General features: G+C 44.1%; 1 protein-coding gene and 1 long non-coding RNA gene across 5 annotated transcripts in view; one reads left to right on the top strand and one right to left on the bottom strand.

Moving 5' to 3' along the window:
- The window catches only part of SP2 (Sp2 transcription factor), a 28,613-nt gene that overhangs the window by 3,742 nt on the left and 6,145 nt on the right, over positions 1–18,726 (top strand). For 2 of the 4 annotated variants that reach the window (XM_081272326.1, XM_081272325.1), the window contains 2 exons: positions 13,566–13,645; positions 14,351–15,325. In XM_081272326.1, the coding sequence (XP_081128452.1) occupies positions 13,566–13,645; positions 14,351–15,325 (1,055 nt within the window). Of the gene's footprint in view, positions 1–6,267; positions 6,372–13,565; positions 13,646–14,350; positions 15,326–18,726 lie in introns of those variants that run through there. The other 2 variants (XM_081272328.1, XM_081272327.1) reach the window with 2 other exon arrangements.
- On the bottom strand, positions 191–17,674 carry LOC308636694. Its single transcript, XR_014019466.1, has 3 exons — positions 17,586–17,674; positions 7,058–7,098; positions 191–596 (listed from the first exon to the last, which is right to left on the bottom strand). It is a non-coding gene; the product is annotated as an uncharacterized lncRNA (long non-coding RNA).

The raw sequence follows: 18,726 nt of genomic DNA, 5'->3' as shown, positions 1-18,726 counted from the left end.
CAGGTGTGCTTTTGGGAGATGAGCTGTGTTCCAGAGCAAGGGGATATGAACAGGCAGAGCGCTTGGTTTGGGAGTTGCTCAGTGTGCCCGAGAGAGCTCCAAGCAGTGCTGGGATGTCAAGGCTGTGTGCATCACAGGACAAGCATGCTTGGAGGCCCAGCCACTGGAATCCTTCATTGGGTAACTCTTTCCCTTAGCTACATTTTGTTTCAGAATTGCTTGCTGTATCTAGCCAGAAGCTTCCACATTGCAATGCAGAGGTTTAGCTTGGGTGGCTGTTATTTGATGCTAAGTGCTCTGAGATGCTGATTTGCCCCTAGTTGGTAAATTAGACTGTTAGGTGGTCTTTCATTGTAGCCACAGGGTGAATGTTGCTCTGGAAGAGCCAGCAGTTACTGGTTTGCACATTTCCAAAAGTGATCTTTCTAGGGCCTTTTCTTTGGGCTTGTTACCTTTCCTGTGGGATTTGGTAGAATCACAAAGTGACCTCCGAGAGAGTGAATAAGGAATAAGAGACAGCAAGCAGGGCCATGTGATTGAAAGTGAAATATTTCTTTCTTCAGTCAATGTCTAACTGGAAATCTTCTCAGATGAACCTAGGAAAAAAAACAGACCAAGACATTTCCCAGCCTTCAAAAAAGAAAACGCTAAGCCCGCCCTCTCTTCTCAGGGGAAATGAAGTCACTACTCATTTCTGAAGCAGATTGTAGCCTGGGGTGAATGTAGGGAGTGACTCACAAATAATATATTTGCCAGAGTAGAGGAAGCAGTGTTTGTGCATAATGAGATTCTTCAAAGGGAAAAAAAAATGTATCTTGCTTTCTTTTTTCCTCCTGTTCTCTAAGACAAAATGCTTTTCTTTGACAGAAAAGCCCTGCACTATTTCTCGGTGCGGCTTTGGTCTGGGTGAGGAGTTTCCATCCGTTGCTGTCTGTGTCCCTCATTTCTCCCTAGTTTCTTCAAGCAGGGTGGGAATGCAAATAAGTCTCCTGTGGGGAAGAGGAATTTAGGGTGGACCTAGGTGAGGTATTCATATTTCAGATGCCCTCATTATCTTAACTACCCCTCCATTCCTTTAAACTTGTTAGTTGAAAGAAACCCTGAAATGTAGTACCTAGTATGTGATGAGGTGTGTTCATTGAAGCATTTGTTCAGGAACAAGACTGGACCACTGGCTCACATCAGGCTGGCACCCGCATGTGAAGAAACTGGTGGGCTTGAGAGTTGCATCTGGAGCTAGGGTGTTGGTACATGCCTAAAATACCTGCAGCTGGGGAGGCTAAACCAGGAGGATTGGAAGTTTGAGGCCAGCCTTATCAATTTAGCAAGACCCTATCTCAAAAGGGCATGAGGATTTGGCTCAGTAATTGAGCGCCCCTGGGTTCAATCCCCAACACCACAGAGTTCTATCTGGAACTGGATCAGCTGAGCAGACTTGGGAGTGGATCCTCACCTGCTACCAGGATATGCAGATCTGCAGGGTTTCTGCTTTGGTTCTTAAAGCTCCTACACTCTTATTTAGATTCTTCCTTCCACATCCCTCCAGAATTTATTGAACAAATATTTGGTAAGTACTGAAGGGCCAGGTACTAGGGGTGGTACATCAGTGAATAAGAGAATCTTTAGGAAACTTCCAATTCTTACTGGGAGACAATAAATAAGTAACTGACTTGTTTGAAAGTAAGAAGTGCTAGCCAGGCTGGGTGGTGTACACCTGTAATCCCAGCCATTCCTGAGGCTGAGACAGGAGGATCACAAGTACCTCAGCAATTTAGCAAGACCCTATCTCAAAATAAATAAAAAGGACTGGGGATGTAGCTCAATGATAAAGTGCCCCAGGGCTCAATCCCTAATACCAGAACCACTAATACCAGAAGAACGAGGGGAAAAAAAAGTAAGAACACCAGGCCTGGTGACTGACTCAGGCTAAGGCAGGAGGATCCAGAGTTTGAAGCCAGCCTCAGCAATTTAGCAAGGAACTAAGCAACTCGATGAGATCCTGACTCTAAATAAAAAAAATAAAATAGGGTTGGGGATGTGGTTCAGTGGTTGAGTGCCCCTGACTTTAATCCCCAGTACCCCACCCCAAACAAAAAGTAAGTGCTAAATATAGAAGAGAGGGTAGGAAAAATGTGTGTGGGGGTGGGGGGGATTTACATATGGTAATCAGGGATGATCTCAATGACATCTGAGTGGTTCCCTGAAAGAGGGGAGGAGAATGACCTATGCCCAATCTGGAGTGAGGGGAGAAGGTTGAGACTTCCAGCAACCATAAGAGCAAGTAAGAGGACCCTGACAAGGGACCACACCTGGTATGTTCTAAAGTAACAGGGAAGCCAGCAGCTGGAGCTGGAGGGAGGGAGAGTGACAGCAGGATAGGTCAGAGAGGGAGCCAGGTCACATAAGGACACAGTGGGAACTTTGGCTCTTTGGGAAATGGGACACTATTGGGGGAATCTGAACAAAAGAATAAAAAGATTTTTGTGTAAATTTGATGCTTGTTGAGAACAGATTGACAAGGTCAAGGTCAGAAGGCCAGCTATGAGCCTTTCGCAGTTATCCAGGTGAAAGACAATGTGGATCTAGGTGATAAATATTCAAATATATTCTGAAGGTAGAGCTGAAAGTGTCTGCTGTCAAATGTGGAGGGTGGGACAAATAAATCAAAGATAACACCCAAGGTTTTAGGGTTTAGCAGCTAAAATAATGGAGTTAGCATTCACCATATATTATTGTTTTTGTTTTGCTTTTTGGGGGCACTGGGAGTTTAACTCAGAGTCAATTTACCACTCAGCTACATTCCCCAGCCCTTTTTATTTTTTATTTTGAGACAGGGTCTCAAGTTGTATCAGGCTTCACTAAATTGACGAGGCTGGCCTCAAACTTGAGTTCCTTTTGTTTCAGCCTCCTGAGCCACTGGGATTACAGGTGTGCACCACCACTCATGGCTAGAATGGCAAGTTTTGAAGGAGGCTCAGAATTAGGGAGTTATCAGGAACATTGTTTAGGGCCAGGAATATTTGAGATACTTATTACTACATTCAAGTGAAGATGTCAGTAGACATTTTGATAACAAATCTGCAGATAGAATTTGGGAATCATCATTATATAGTAATATGTATATTACTGGTTTTTAAAGCAATAAGACTAGGTAAAATCACCCAGGAAACGGGTGTAGGCAGAAGAAAGATGGGTCCTGGGGCTGATCCCTGGGATAGCCCAACCACTTAATGAAAATCAGTGAAATTCGTCTTACTGTTACTGGGCTCTTAGAATTTTAGAGAAGAACTAGCAAAGGAGATTTAGAAGTAGCCCAAGTGGTAAAAGGGCAAATTGGTATGGATGTCCTGGTAGCCAAGTGAAGAGTGGGTCATGGAGGAAGAACAGCCAGCTGTCAGATCAACACAAAAGATGAAGTCTGAGGTCTAATAACAATTAGCCATTAGATTCAGCAGCATCGAGATTCTGGTGGTTTGAGCAGTTTGGGCAGCATGAATAGGGAGGGTACAGCCTGGTTGGAATAAGTTCAAGAAAGAGTGGCAGGAGACTAATTAGAAACAAAACAGCAAGTATAGATGTTCCTCTACTTGTGATGGAGTTATGTAAATCCACAGTAAGTTAAAATATTGTAAGTTGAAAATACATTTAATACCTAAAGAGCATCATGGCTTTGCCTCACCTGCTTTAAACTGGCTTATAACACTTACATTAGCCTGAAGTTGGACAAAAAATCATTTACTGCAAAGCCTACTTTATAATAAAGTGTTGAATGTCTCATGTGATTTATTGAATACTGTCCTGAAAGTGAGTCACTGATTGTTTGGGTGCACTTCATAGCATTATCAGGTCAAAAGATCATTAGCCAGGGCTGGGGTTGTGCTCAGCAGTAGAGCGCTCACCTAGGCACGTGTGAGGCCCTGGGTTTGATCGTCAGCGCCACATAAAAAAAAATAAATAAATAAAATAAAGAGATTGAGTCCAACTACAACTAAAAAATAAATATATTTAAAAAAAAATCATTAGCCAAACCATTGGAAGTCAGGAACTGCCCATTGTAGGTAACTAGCAAGGAATTTTGTTTGAAGAGGAGAGAATTAATGGCTATTAACTGAAGAAGGAAATTTTAACTTCTTGTTGAAATAAATCATGGATGCACCTACGGCCACAGACTGAGTTGTGGGGTCAGAGTTCAGGACGGGGAAGACGGGCATAATTAAGTATCTAGGCAGAAAAGAGATCTGTTCCCTACTCTCCTTCCTCTTTTGGTCAGTGGCACTAGTCAGCCAGTGCCCAGAGTTGTTCTCATTTAATTAAAATCAGTGAAATTTGTCTGTTACTGGGCTCTTTTATAATCGCTATTGTGAGGTTGGAGATTTGCTTTTCAAAAATGTTCAGTGTAGTTTGGAGTCTCTCATGACCTAGGTTGCTGCTCCCTCCATCCAAGCTAATTCTCTTGTCAGCTTCCCTTGAGGCCCAGCTTTGTTCTCTAAAACCAGCCATGGCTTGCTTTTCCCTCACCAGCTCTGAATTCTTCCAAGCAACAGGGAAAGCATGGGCTTAGAAACTGCTTTGTTGGCTCCCAGCCCAGCCAAGCTGACCAAAATAGCCAACAGAAGGACTGTTTGCGCAAAGTGAGATTCCTCCAGGGGAAATACCAGAGCGGAAGGCCAAGGAAGCCAGTGGTCAGGGTGGTAGGAGCCCAGAAGGCAAAAAGGCTGAGCATTCCTAAGGCCTAGGTGTGGAGTTGGGAGTTCTCTCCCAGAGGGAAGCTTCCTAAAGTCTGCTGTTGTGGAATTTTTATGGGCCTCTTTTCTCTTATCCTGTGTATTAAAGGACAGTGTTTTTGCTGGGGTGTAGTTCAGAGCTAGAGCATTTGCTTAGCATGGGCTAGGATTCGGACCACACGCACACATGCACAAAGACAGTTCTTGGTGAAAGGACCAGTAGGCCAGCCCGTTACACTGGGTTCCCCCTGCCCTCCAGTTAGCTGTAGAAAGACCCCATAGGTCAGAGACATACTCTGTGCCCTGTGGCTGTGGTGGGGTCAGTGCTATATAGGGTGTCCTGGGGAGTACATTCAGGCACATGGCAAGGTCACCTGTCTCAGACATGGGGAAGGTCAGGAAAGGCTTTTTTTTGGGGGGGGGTAATGGGGAGCTACTAGAGATCAAACCCAGGGGTACTTTTCCACTCCAGCCCATTTTATTTTTTATTTTGAGACAGGCCCTCACTAAATTTCCCAGGCTGACCTCAAATTTGCAATCCTCCTCCCTCAGCCTCCAGAGTTGCTGGGATTACAGGCTTTCTCAGAATGAGTTACAAAGGAACTCTGAAGAAATTAAAATGGCCAGACAAATGGGAGAGAGCCAGCTTTATGTTCCAAATCAGAGAGTGTGTGGTGTTTTTTAATTCTAGGAGTGAAAAATTCTCAAATATATGCTGGGAAAGATGGAAGGGCCAGAGATAAAGTGGGAGAGGGAGGAGGGGGAAGGGCCAAGAGGAGACACTATGGACTTTCTAAGCTTATCATAAGAGCATCTGGAATTTATTGAGGGGCTTGATAAGGGGAGTGGCAGGGTGGGATTTGCATTTTACAGATTTTTCTGACCAGATTGTGGAGGCTGGGTAAAAGGGATCTAGGCCAGGGGCTGGAAACCATTCTGGAGGCTGGGAATGGTATTTCAGTCTGAGCTGAGGATAGTTAATACTATGATCCATGGCCATGGCCATGGGAACAAGAGTGGTGAGAAGACTAGAGACAAATGTCTAATTTGGAGGTAGAATCATCAGAACTTGATGATCTACTATGAAGAGGATACTCAGATTTTGTTGTGATTGAAAATACCAGAAGAGAGGCTGGTTTAGCCAGAAGTACTTTTTCACCCTTCGGACATGGAATGTGTCCCTGTGCTGGGTACTGAGGGACTTGGTGTCACCAGTTCAGTGAAGACAACATGGCCACCTGGGGAACTCATCCATACTCCCATACATTAGGGCACATGATTATTTATTTAATGGGTGGCTAGCAAACTAAAGGAGTAAACCTGAAAGGCCTCTGAGGATCTGGCATACTTGTTTACAATGTCTGTTAATAAATCTTGCTGGGGAAAAAATAGCCTGAGACCTGAAAGATGAAGGCATTAGGCATTGAAAAGACAGAAGAGGCTGTAAGCAAGGGAAGGCAGCAACAAAAATATAGGCTCTTCAGGGGTCTAGAAAGAGGCCTGTGGGGACTGAGGGTGGGAAGGCCAGGAAGGATGCCCCATGCTGGCAGTATCTGTGGCCAGCTGAAGTAGAAGTCTACAAAGGACTGGCTGAACACACGGGACCTGGGAGTTGCCAGCCTGCACATGGAAGGTTCTGGAAGCCAAGTGAGTGGGCTTGGTTACTTGGGAAATGATATTGGGTGAGGAGAAGGATATATGTTGAGGTTTTTCAGTATTTAAAGGATGGTAAAGGAAGAGGTGCCCACAGGAGAAGAGGTGGGAGAAAATTCATGGGAATTTCAAGGAGGAGGGAATGATCAGAGAGTCTGTTGGATTTATTAGCAAGGACATCAGTGGTGACTTGGGCATGACCAGCAAGCAGAGTGCAGGGGCCAAAGTCCTGATGCCTCTGCTTACATAGGATGTGAGTGAGTCGAGGAGAGAGGGAACAGCAAAGCACTGACAGGTGTCCCACCAAGTCTGGACAAGGAGGAAGAAAGAAATGGCTGTGCTGGAAGGAATAGGAGATGGCAGTGGGTGATCCGTACAAGAGCCTGGAGATTTTGGATGTGTTTCTGTCAGTCTTTTTTGTCCACATGACACATTTTAAATATAAGGTTCCAAATTAATGAGGTTCCAAGGTACCATTGACCAAAGTGCTGCAGGTATGTGTGCTGCCTCTCTATTACCACTTTTCATTTCCAAACACCGGCAGGAAATGCTGCTTTTCCCTTTCATGGTGAATCCCAGGACATAATTTTGCAATAACAGAGATTCTTCATTTGTTTAGTGGCCCAGGTCTGCAGCCCAGGGGCCATAAAGCTCTGAGTGACATCAGGAGACATACTTACAGACATTGTTTTGAGATGTAGAAGAGTGTTTCAAGAGCCAGCTGGGGAGAAAAATGAAACCAAACTGAAATGGTGCAACGTGGAGCGCCAGCAGTCTGCAGCTTGCTTCTGTTTTAACTGAAGATGCCCTCAGAGCACAGCCAGGTCCCTAACCAGTTTGAGTTCAGGGTAATAATGACTGTGGTAGAGAGAGGGAAATGATTGGGAAGCACTAGGCCAATTTTTATTTTATTTCATTTGCACTCTCCTATTCCAGTGTCTTGTCTTTTCATAACAGAGTATCTGAGGGAGAGTCATTTACCAATTTTAGCCAAGTAAACTTGAGCCCCAGGAAGTCTCCTGGGAGATCCCCTGCCTGCCTTCCCAGCCTGCTAGGAACTAACTCATCTTGCATTTTTATCAGCAACATGATCTAAAAGGTATAAAAATCTTTTTTGGGGGGCAGTGCTTGGTATTGAACCCAGGGCCTTGCACATGGTAGGCAAGCATTCTTCCACTGAGCTGTACCCGCATCCCCCAAAAATCATTTGGTCCAACTCTCCTCCCTATCTCAAGAGCCCATCTCCAACAGAAGTACACATCCTGCCTCTTGTTAAACGATTCCAGAGAAAGGAGAACATTATCCCCAAGGGCAACTGGTTCCATCTTTGAAAGTTCTTATATTAAACTGAAATCTGCCTTCTTGAAATATCTACACCAAAGTCTTGGTTCTGCCCTTTGAACTCATATATGGAATGAGTACTCTGGTAAATGACATTTAGGATCAGGCACCCTGCCACAACCACTGCTACTTTCCTCTGAACAACCCCCAGTTGTAAATTCTCTTTTTGAAATGTCCCTCAGAATGGAACTTGACCAGGCACAGTGGCTCACACCTGTATTCCCAGTGGCTCAAGAGGCTGAGGCAGGAGGAGTCCAAGTTCAAAGCCAGACTCAATAAAAGGAAGGCGCTAAGTAACTCAGACCCTGTCTCTAAATAAAAATATACAATAGGGCTGAGGATGTGGCTCAGTGGTTGAGTGTTCATGAGTTCAATCCTCAGTACCCGCCACCCACCCCCCAAAAAAAAGAATGTAACATGACATTCCAGATGTCGTCCAAGTATGCAGAATACAGTAAGACTATTATTTTTCTTGCTCTATGGTTGAATTATTAGAAATGCAATCCAAAGCCAGGTGTAGTGATGCATGCCTGTAATCTCAGCAGTTCCAGAGTTGGAGGCAGAAGGATTACAATTTTGAGGCCAGCCTCAGCAATTTAGTAAGAACTTGACATAAAGTAAAAATGAGTAGGGATGTAGGTAAAGTGCTCCCGGGCTCAATCTCCAGTTACCCTCGCCCCTGCCCCCCAATAAGGAATGCAACCCAAGCCAAGCATGGTTGCAAACACCTGTACTCCCAGAAATTTGGGAGGCTGAGGCAGGAGGATGGCAAGTATGAGGATAGCCTAAGGACTGGGGGTATAGCTCAGTGGTAGAGTGCCCCTGGGTTCAATCCCTAGTATTGGGGCAGAGAAGGCAAAAGAAAGAAATGCAGTTGAAGACTGTAGTGATTGTCTTTTGTTTTATTTTTGCAATCATCAAGCTTTGTCTTCCTGACCTATATATATGTGATTTGTTTTTTAACTTAACAGTAGGATTTACTACATATCACCATGTGTGTGTACATTTTATTTTTTGGTACCGGGGTTGAACCCATGGACATTTAACCACTGAGCCACATCCCTATCCCTATTTACTTATTTTATTTTTTGTGGTGCTGGAGATTGAACGCAGCTCCTTGTGCATGCAAGACAAGCACTCTACCAACTGAGTTATTGCCCCAGGTTCCCTTTTTACTTTTTTTTTTTTTAATATTTTTTTTAGTTGTATATGGACACAATACTTTTATTTATTTAATTTGTTTATATGGTGCTGGGGATCAAACCCAGTGCCTCACACATGTTAAGCAAGTGCTCTACCACTGGACCACAACCCCAGCTGCCCCTTTTTACTTTTGAGCAAGAGTCTCACTAAGTTGCTGGGCCTGGAACTTGCAGTCTATTGTCTCAGCCTCCCTAGTCAGTGGGATTATAGGCATGTACCACTCTGGCTTCAGAAGACTTTTTATTCTTGTGTTTTCATTATGCTGATTGTCTTTAAAAATGAGCATCTACCACTCATCACGGGGGACTGTTGCTTAGCCACATCCTACACACTTCAGGGCCTGTGTGTTTACAAGTGCTCCACTATAACTGCGTGGCCTAGTTAGGACAGCTTCATTTTGCACGTTCAACTCGTGGTACATCTGTGCAAAGTGAAGGACAAGACTTTTTCATCCAGAAACAGTGGGAAGACTGTGTCACTTGGCACTGGCCAATGCAGGGTGGGTGAGCAGAGCTCAAGGGGCACAGAGGGTTGACTCTGCTATGCGTGGGCTGAAAGCGGTTATTAGGGTTCCATCAAACATCGTCCTCCCAGAATGATGGTGCTGATTTGAATTTTGCTGGCTTTTTTGTAGTTATTAACTTTATAGCAATTAAGCTGACTAACTGAGACACAGATTTATGTTCATATAAAATTAAGTCAAGTTTAACATTGTAATGAAAATAATCAAAGACAACACCCCAAAACATTTTTTTTCCCTTAGAGCAGTCGTGTTCAAACTATTAGACTATGAACCACAATTATAAAAACAATTTATTTTGGGGCTGGGGGTTTAGCTGGGGGTTTAGTTCCGTGATAAGACATTTGCCTAGCATGTATAAGGCCTTGGTTTCATACCCAGAACCACACACACACACACACACAAAAAAAAAAAAAAAAATTCAAGACTTAGTGCAAACATACTCATACATGAGTGACACATCCCTGTCCTAAACCATGCAGTAAAAAAAAAAAAAAAAATACATGAGTGACACATCCTTGTCCTAAACTCATGCGGTAACAACAACAACAACAACAACAACAAAACAGCTTTAGAGTAGTCTACCTGCCACCCAAGTTTGTGAACCAGTGCCAAGATCTAGAAAGCAAGTTAAACTTACAGGTGTCACAAAATTGAGAAGGGCTGTAAACACAATGAATGTTGGTTTTAAGGTTCAAAGAGATCTTTAAAAACTGGTAGATGCAATGCTTAAAAGCAGAAGGCTCTAAACCTAAATAAAAATTATGTGTGGTCCACTAATAGGGAATGGGATGGCTGAGCATTCTCTCTCAGGTTCACTGTATTGTCTATAAAACAGACAATGCCATCCTCATAGGATTTCTGTGATGCTCTGATAATTTACATGACAGCATTTGGCATAAGGCATGACATATAGTGGATCAATATACCAGGCATGGTTGTGGAAGCCACTTGGGAGGCTGAGGAAGGAGTATACAAGTTTAAGGCCAATCTCAGCAATTTATTTTTTTTTAAATTTATTTCTATTTATTTATTTATTTTAGTTTTGATAGACCTTTATTTTATTTATTTATATGTGGTGTTAAGAATTGAACCCAGTGCTTCATACATGCCAGGCAAGTGTGCTACTGCTGAGCCCCAGCCCCAGCCCCAGTCTCAGCAATTTAGCAAGGGCTTAGCAATTAAGTGAGACCCTGTCTCCAAATAAAATATAAAATGGGCTGAGGATGTGGTTCAGTGGTAAAGCACCTCTGAGTTCAATCCCCAGTACCAAAAAATAAAGAGAGTCCTTTGAGGAGAGGCCCATGGAGCCTGGTCCTGGGACCCACCCCAGTTTGAGATACCCCTAGCATGTATAAGGCCTTGGTTCCATACCCAGTCAACATGTAGCAGCAAACCTTCAGCACTTAGGTAGAAGCATGCTCATTTTAGCCCCCAGACTAGATTATCATCCTGCCTGAATTATTCCCCTGGTTGGTTTTTGTTTGTTTTTGTACTGGATGTTGAACCCAAGGGCACTTTACTACTTGAGCTACATCCCCAGCATTTAAAAAAAATTTTTTTTTTGTAGTTGTAGATGGACAGAATGCCTTTATTTTATTTGCTTATTTTTATGTGGTGCTGAGGATAAAACCCAGTGCCTCACACATGCTAGGCAAGCGCTCTGCTGCTGAGTTACAGCCCATCCCCAGCCCTTTTTAAAATTTTTTTGAGACAAGGTGTTGCTAAATTTCTGAGGCTGGCTTCAAACTTGGAATCCTCTTGCCTCAGCCTCTGGAGTAGCTGTGATTATAGGAGTAGGGCACTGTACCTAGTACATTTTTTCCCTGTTCTTTTTTAAGTTGCTTAGGGCCCTGCTAAGTTGCTGAGGCTGGCTTTTGAACTCATGATCCTCCTGCCTCTACCTCCCGAGCTGCTGGGATTAGAGGCATGTCAGTTTTCCCCTTCTTGATCACAAGAATATTATGAAGATTTCCGTTGATGCCTGTTGAATTCAGATGCGAGATGTTTGTGTTTTCCTGATGTGACTGTCCAAAACCCTATGAAAAGAAACTGAGATGTGTTCAGCATGTCTTGTTTTTTGCAACTCCATGCCTGTACCTGTGGTCATTCCTCCTTCCTTCAGTAACTACAGTGCTATTTAATCATTCAATAATTCAACTCTAGAATTCAGTAATTCTAGAAATATGTCAAGGATCTGTCTGGGATGTTTCAGGATCTACATGTGCATTCTTATGTACATTCTCACCAGGAGGGCTCCTGGTACAGTGAGCAGGACCTGCAGAACCACCCTGCCCTGCAGTGGCTTGGGACCTGGCGACCATTAAAGTCACTGGGGAGCCTCCTACCAGCCTATCACCCATCCTGGGCTCACCCTTCCTTTACCTTTCTCTAAGAATCCTTTCCCCATCGGGGAACGGTGGCATACACCTGTAATCCCAGTGGCTCAGGAGGCTGAGGCAGGAGGATCACTAGTTCAAAGCCATCCTCAGCAAAACCAAGGCATTAAGCAACTTAGTGAGACCCGTCTCTAAATAAAATACAAAAAAAGGGCTGGGGATGTAGCTCAGTGATCGAGTGCCCCTGAGTTCAATCCCTGGTATCAAAGAAAAGAAAAGAAAAGAAAAAGAATCCCCAAAGAGAGAAGCCAGAGAGGCCCGCCCAGAGGGAATGGCTCTGCTCTCTCCAGCCTTTGTCCTTTTATTGCTAGATGCCCACTACGGGCTCAAGCTCTGAGCCTTTTTGTCTTTTCAACTCTCCCAAGTAATATTCCTCGTCTGTTTTTCCTGGCATCAGCTTTCCAAAGTTCTAGGATAGAAGCCTGACTTCCTGCCCAGTGTTCTTTTCCTTAGTGATTTATGAACTCAAGATGAACTAGATTCTTTCCCCCAAACTCCTCATGTCTTAAATTTTTTTAATCTTGTTTTCCTTTTAAATTAGACTAAGTGCAGGGTAGAATCTCCTTTCATAATTTCCTCAACCTTCTTTATTTTCTTTTATTTTAAAAAAAGAACAATAGGGTATAGTTGTCCCTGAGTATCCACAGGGCATCTGGCTCCAGGACCTTCTGCAGATACCAAAATCCACAGATATTCGAGTCCCTTACATAAAATGGCAGAGTGTTTTCATGTAGCATACACACATCCTCCTGAATACTTTAAATCATCTCTTGATTACTTGTAATACCTAAAACCACATAATTGTTACACTGTATTATTTGGGGAATAATGACAAGAAAATGTCTACACATATTCAGTATAGATACAGTTTTTTTTCCCTAACATTTTGATCTGTGGTTGATTGAATCTGTGGATACAGAAGGCCAGTTGTCTAATCACTGTGAGAAATAGGGAAATACAGAACAAGGAGAAAAATTCTTTGTTAAGTAAAATTCTACCAAGCAATAACAACTTACAACATTTTATTTATATGCATATAAAAACACACATTTAGACAAAAATAGAATTTACTCTATTTACATTCTTCTCTGTATATTGTTATTAGCTTTACCTGTTCTTAGAGCCAATACCTACTGTCCAGTGTAAAAATATAAATTTATTTAAAGAAATTAACCATATGTGATATTCCTAGAACCCTCATGCCTTTGTGGTAAAGGCCGAGAATACAGCACCCATGAATTTGGAATGAAATAGGTGTGTCCTTCTTGTCAGGAACCCTGATCCAGCCTTGTACCCTGATCCATCCACCCGTGGGGCTGGTTTGGCATCTGCCTATAGCAGGAGTGAGAAGGAAGCCTGAGTTAGGGCCAGAAGATTGATTGGCTGGGGCTCCTCTGCCCACTATAGAGGGTTCCTGTGTAGCTTGGCAGAGCCAGTTGGGGATGGGGTGTGCCCAGACTAGTTACCATCTAGAGTCTTCATGTTAAGGGGCCAGTGCACTGGAGGCAGGCCTGGCTCCTCACAGGCTTGCATAGTTGAGCCTGAGCAGAGATCATCTGCTAAAAGGTGTGGGGCTGTCATCCTATGGCAGGGACATGTGGAGAGAGGCTGTTAACTCCTCTTGGAGAAGCAAGAATGAATAGAAGCAAAAAGAAAATCTGAGGCAGGCGGGCTTGGGTCCTTTTCCTAAGATGTCTTGTGTCTTACTTTGTCTCTTTCTTCCAGCAGATCCACAGATGAGCATGGCTGCCACTGCTGCCGTCAGTCCCAGTGACTACCTGCAGCCTGCTGCCGCCACCACCCAGGCAAGTGGGCTCTGAGGGCGGGGTTCTCAGCTGCTCGTGTGGGCTCATTGAAGCCAATGTTAACCACACTCAAAACCCTTTTCATTGTCACTTTCAACACTCTAATAAGACATGAGACCTAGGAAGGTTCACTTATCTACACTTTCTAAACTAAAAAGTCATGCCACTTACCTAAGGTGCCACAGTTGGATTAGGGGGAAAGGCCAGGATTAAACTCAGTATTCTTTCCCTAGACACCACTGCCATAGATGAAACAGAGGCCCTTTTATTGCAGTTTCAAGAGAGCAGCCTTCCCTAGTCCATGACGTTGCATGTAGGAAGACTAGAAAACACCAGTGGGTTTGTCCCTTTGCTGCCTGTCCTTTTCCCCTTCCTTCCTTTGTCAGTGGAACAGTCAGGGATTTCTCCTTCCCTATGATGGTGTGGTAGAACTCCTTCTGGGACTAAAGAGCATCATTATCCCTGGTAAATGTGAGGCCAGCCCACACTGCTAGTTCACCGAACCCAGGGGCTGCTTCTAGGGAATTCCTGAGAAAGGACTGTCCTGCTTTTCCTTATTTGGTTGGCAGAAAAACCAGAGGGATGCTGGTGACACAGGCGGGGAAGAGCACACAGAGGGCTGCCACCTAGGAGGATCATGAAGGGCTGATGGGCAGCCAGCCCCAGGTTTCTTGTCTCACTCCTTTCCTCTGCTGGTTTTTGCAGGACTCCCAGCCATCTCCTTTGGCCCTGCTTGCTGCAACATGTAGCAAAATTGGCCCTCCAGCTGTTGAAGCTGCTGTGACTCCTCCTGCTCCCCCCCAGCCAACGCCACGGAAACTGGTCCCTATCAAACCTGCCCCACTTCCTCTGAGTCCTGGCAAAAATAGCTTTGGCATCTTATCCTCCAAAGGAAATATACTTCAGATTCAGGGGTCACAACTGAGCACCTCCTATCCTGGAGGGCAGCTGGTATTCGCTATTCAGAACCCCACCATGATCAACAAAGGGAACCGGTCAAATGCCAATATCCAGTACCAGGCGGTCCCTCAGATTCAGGCAAGCAGTTCCCAGACCATCCAGGTGCAGCCCAATCTCACCAACCAGATCCAGATCATCCCAGGCACCAACCAGGCCATCATCACCCCTTCGCCGTCCAGTCACAAGCCTGTCCCCATCAAGCCAGCCCCTGTCCAGAAGTCAAGTGCAACCACCACCCCTGTGCAGAGCGGGGCCAATGTGGTAAAGCTGACAGGTGGAGGTGGCAACGTGACACTCACCCTGCCCGTCAACAACCTTATGAACGCCAGTGACACTGGGGCAGCCACTCAGCTCCTCACTGAAAGCCCTCCCACCCCTCTGTGTAAGACTAACAAGAAAGCCAGGAAGAAGAGCCTTCCTGCCTCCCAGCCATCTGTGGCTATGGCTGAGCAGGTGGAGACGGTACTGATTGAGACCACGGCAGACAACATCATCCAGGCAGGAAACAACCTGCTGATTGTTCAGAGCCCTGGGGGTGGCCAGCCAGCTGTGGTCCAGCAGGTCCAGGTGGTGCCCCCCAAGGCGGAGCAACAGCAGGTGGTGCAGATCCCCCAGCAGGCTCTGCGGGTAGTGCAGGCTGCATCTGCCACCCTCCCCACCGTCCCCCAGAAGCCCTCCCAGAACTTTCAGATCCAGACGGCTGAGTCAACACCTACTCAGGTACCATACACCCTCTGCCCTGCCTCCCTTTTCTGCTCTGGTTACCCCTCAGCTTGCTTTTGAAGGAGAGGTGGGTCATCTCCCGATTTGATCTGGGTGTTGGAGTCAATAGCATTTGGGGTGGGCAGGAAGTGGCCATTTCTGTCTGACAAACTTTTCTTCAGATCTCGGACCAAGTACTGCTTATCTGTAGAAAGTAGATGAAATGTAGTTTTATTTTGATCCTTTTTCTTTTTTCTAATATCTTTATTTTATTTGTTTGTGGTGCTGAGGATTGAACCCAGTGCCTCACAGGTGCTAGGCGAGCACTCTACCACTTGAGCCACAACCCCAGCCCCCTGATCCTTTTTCTTTATGGGGAATATTTTTGGGGATGGATAGGAGACAAATGTATATCTTTTAATAATAAAGCTGACTTCTTATTATAGAATTACATAGGACAGCAAAAATGAAAATTTCTAGTCAGAACCATAGAATTTGATATAAAGTAACAATGAGAAATGTGCTAATCACTGTTAATTATAAAAAATAATAAATAATAATAATAGGAGCAGTCTAGTTACAGCAGGAACATTTAGGTTAAATTCATCTAGGATTTTGAATTCAACAAGCATGTTTTCTTCTTTTGCATTTATTATGGTTGTCTAAGTTGGGCGTGGAGGCATACTCCTACAATTCTAGCTACTTGGGGGCTGAGGCAGGAGAATCCAAAGGTGGAGGCCAGCCTCAACAACTGAATGAGATTTTGTCTCAAAATAAAAAAGGGCTGGGCATATCAGTGCACATGCCAGCCTCAGCAACTTATTGAGGCCCTAAGCAACTTAGGCCCCAAAAAGCTTAGCAAGACCCTCTCTCAGTGGCTCAGTGGTCAAGGACCCCTGGGTTTAAACCCCAGGACTACCAAGAAAAAAAAAAAAAAAGTGCTCAATTATTCCAAATCTCTTTGGCTCTGTGAGGCAAATTTTACTCTTTGTGCATGCTTCCAAAGATTGTGCCCAGGTTGCAGATGGAGAACTGGGAACTCAGAGATGTTAGAAAGTACCCAAAATTTCTTGAGGTGTGACAAGCACCAGGATTCAATTCAGAGTTTTCTGATCTTTTCTGTTGTTCTTTCTCCTTTTCATTTTTGAAGTACTGGGGATTGAAAGTAGGAGTGCTCTATCACTGAGCTACATCCCTAGACCTTTTTTATATTTTATTTAGAAAAAGGGTCTCACTGAGTTGCTTAGGGCCTCACTAAGTTGCTGAAGTTGGCTTTGAACTTTCGATACTTCTGCCTCAGCCTCCTGAGGTGCTGGGATTACAGGCAAGCGCCACGCACCTGGGTCTAGATATTTTTATTTTTTATTTTGAGACAGGATCTCACTCAGTTGGTGAAGCTGACTTTGAACTTGGCAGTCTTCCTGTCTCAGCCTCCCAAATAGCTGAGTATGGGCGTGCATCACCATGCCTGTCCTCATCTCAGATTTCTAACTTTTAACCCCACAATTTTCCACTCTCCACCTTGACTCTGTGTGGTAGATGCTACCATTAAAATTGATGATGGATTGTTGTTGTTTTTTTTATAATAGAAAATTAGTTCCTGCCATTGAGGAATTTGTAATCCAGATACCTGTAGAGCTGGTCGCAGTGGCACACACCTGTAATCTCAGCAGCTTGGGAGGCTGAGACAGGAGGATTGCAAATTCAAAGCCAGCCTCAGCAACTTAATGAGGCTCTAAGTGACTTAGCGAGACCCTGTCTCAAAAAAAAGGGTGGTGGTGCTGAGGATATGACTCAGTAGTTAAGCACCCCTAGACTCAATCCCTGGTACCAGAAAAATAAAAAATAAAATAAAGATGGCTGTAGAGAGAGGACCACATTAGTGACAGTGTGATCTCCTGGGTAGAGAAGAAATGCCTTTGAATTTGAGCTGGGGACATGGAAGTCATACAAGAGGAAATCTGAGGCCTTCCTTAGAATTTCTATTTCCTTCTGGTGTATTATATATTGCCAGGTGATTTTTTAACACATTGTTTATTTCACAATATCTAAGATCCCATTATCAGAACTACTTTAAAGGTAAAGAACTGCTGGATGCACACCTGTAATCACAGATACTTGGGAGGCTGAGACAGGAGGATCATAAGTTTGAGGCCAGCGTAGGCAATCTCAAAAGATAAAAAGGACTCATGATATAGCTCAGTGACAGAGCACTCCTGGGTTTAATTCCTAATACTGCAAAAAATAAATAAATAAAAGCAAAAAGCTGAAGCAATACCTGCTCAGGTATGGTATGCACATCCTCGGCAGTCTCAGTCATCTTTTCTTCATCTTCAGACTGTTGGAGGCAGGACTTAAATCAGATTTCCTGAGGAAATAATCATACACATGGAGAAAGATTTAGCTATAACAACATCTTTGTCATCATTATTACTTTTGGCACGAGGTCCTGAACCCAGGGGCACTGTCTACTGAGCTACATCCCCAGCCCTTTATGTTATTTTCATTTTGAGACAGGGTCTCACCAAGTTTCCCAGGCTGGCCTCCAACGCCCCAGGCCCTCTGTCAGTGATTGTTTCTGTCTTTGTTTTTCATGATCTTGACAGGGGCACTGGCCAAGTACCCTGTAGAAAGTCCCCTGTCTAAATTTGTCTGATGTTTTTATGATTATTAGACTGAAGTTTTGGGGTTTTGTAATGAATACCAGAGGCAAAATACCCATTTTATCACATTACAACAGGGGTACAGGACACCCCCTGTGATGTTAGCCCTTGTCCCTTGGTGAAGCTGCCAAAGGTGGTGTTCGCCAGCTGTCTTTGCAAGTTGTTACTTTTCCCTTTGTTCTTTGGAAATCAGTTGCTAAGTCTGAATTTGTCTTTTTTCCCCATTTATTTACTTATTCAATCATTTATTTATATCAATATGGACTCATATATATTTTATACTTTGGGTTATAAGCCAATACTACTTTTTTTGCTTAAATTGTTCCAGTTTTGGTCATTGGGAACTCTTTCATGCTGAATCCTGTATCCTTTGGACATGTTCTCATCCTTTTTTTAAAATTCAGCTTTTTTTTAGGTATTCACACACCATAAAATCACCCTCTCAAAGTGTCCAGTTCCATGGTCTTTAGTATATTTACAGAGTTGTGCAGCCTTCATCACTAACTTCCCCATCACTTATCATTTCCCCTCCCCTCAGCCTCTGACATCCACTAGTCTATTTCCTGCCTGAGCATTGCCTATTCTGGACATTTCACATGAATGGACTCTACAACAGAAGGTCTTTTGTGACTGGTTTCTTTCACTTAACATAATCTCCAGGCTCATCCACACTGGAGCATCAGGACTTCATTCCTTGATCTTCCCAGCTCCAGCCTAAGAATCAACATTTCTCTTAGGAGTCCAGGTTCCTCTTCT

Source organism: Spermophilus citellus, assembly GCF_964194105.1.
Source record: "Spermophilus citellus genome assembly, chromosome: 17".
NCBI classification, from domain to species: domain Eukaryota; kingdom Metazoa; phylum Chordata; class Mammalia; order Rodentia; family Sciuridae; genus Spermophilus; species Spermophilus citellus.
This window is presented reverse-complemented; position numbering and strand designations above follow the sequence as displayed.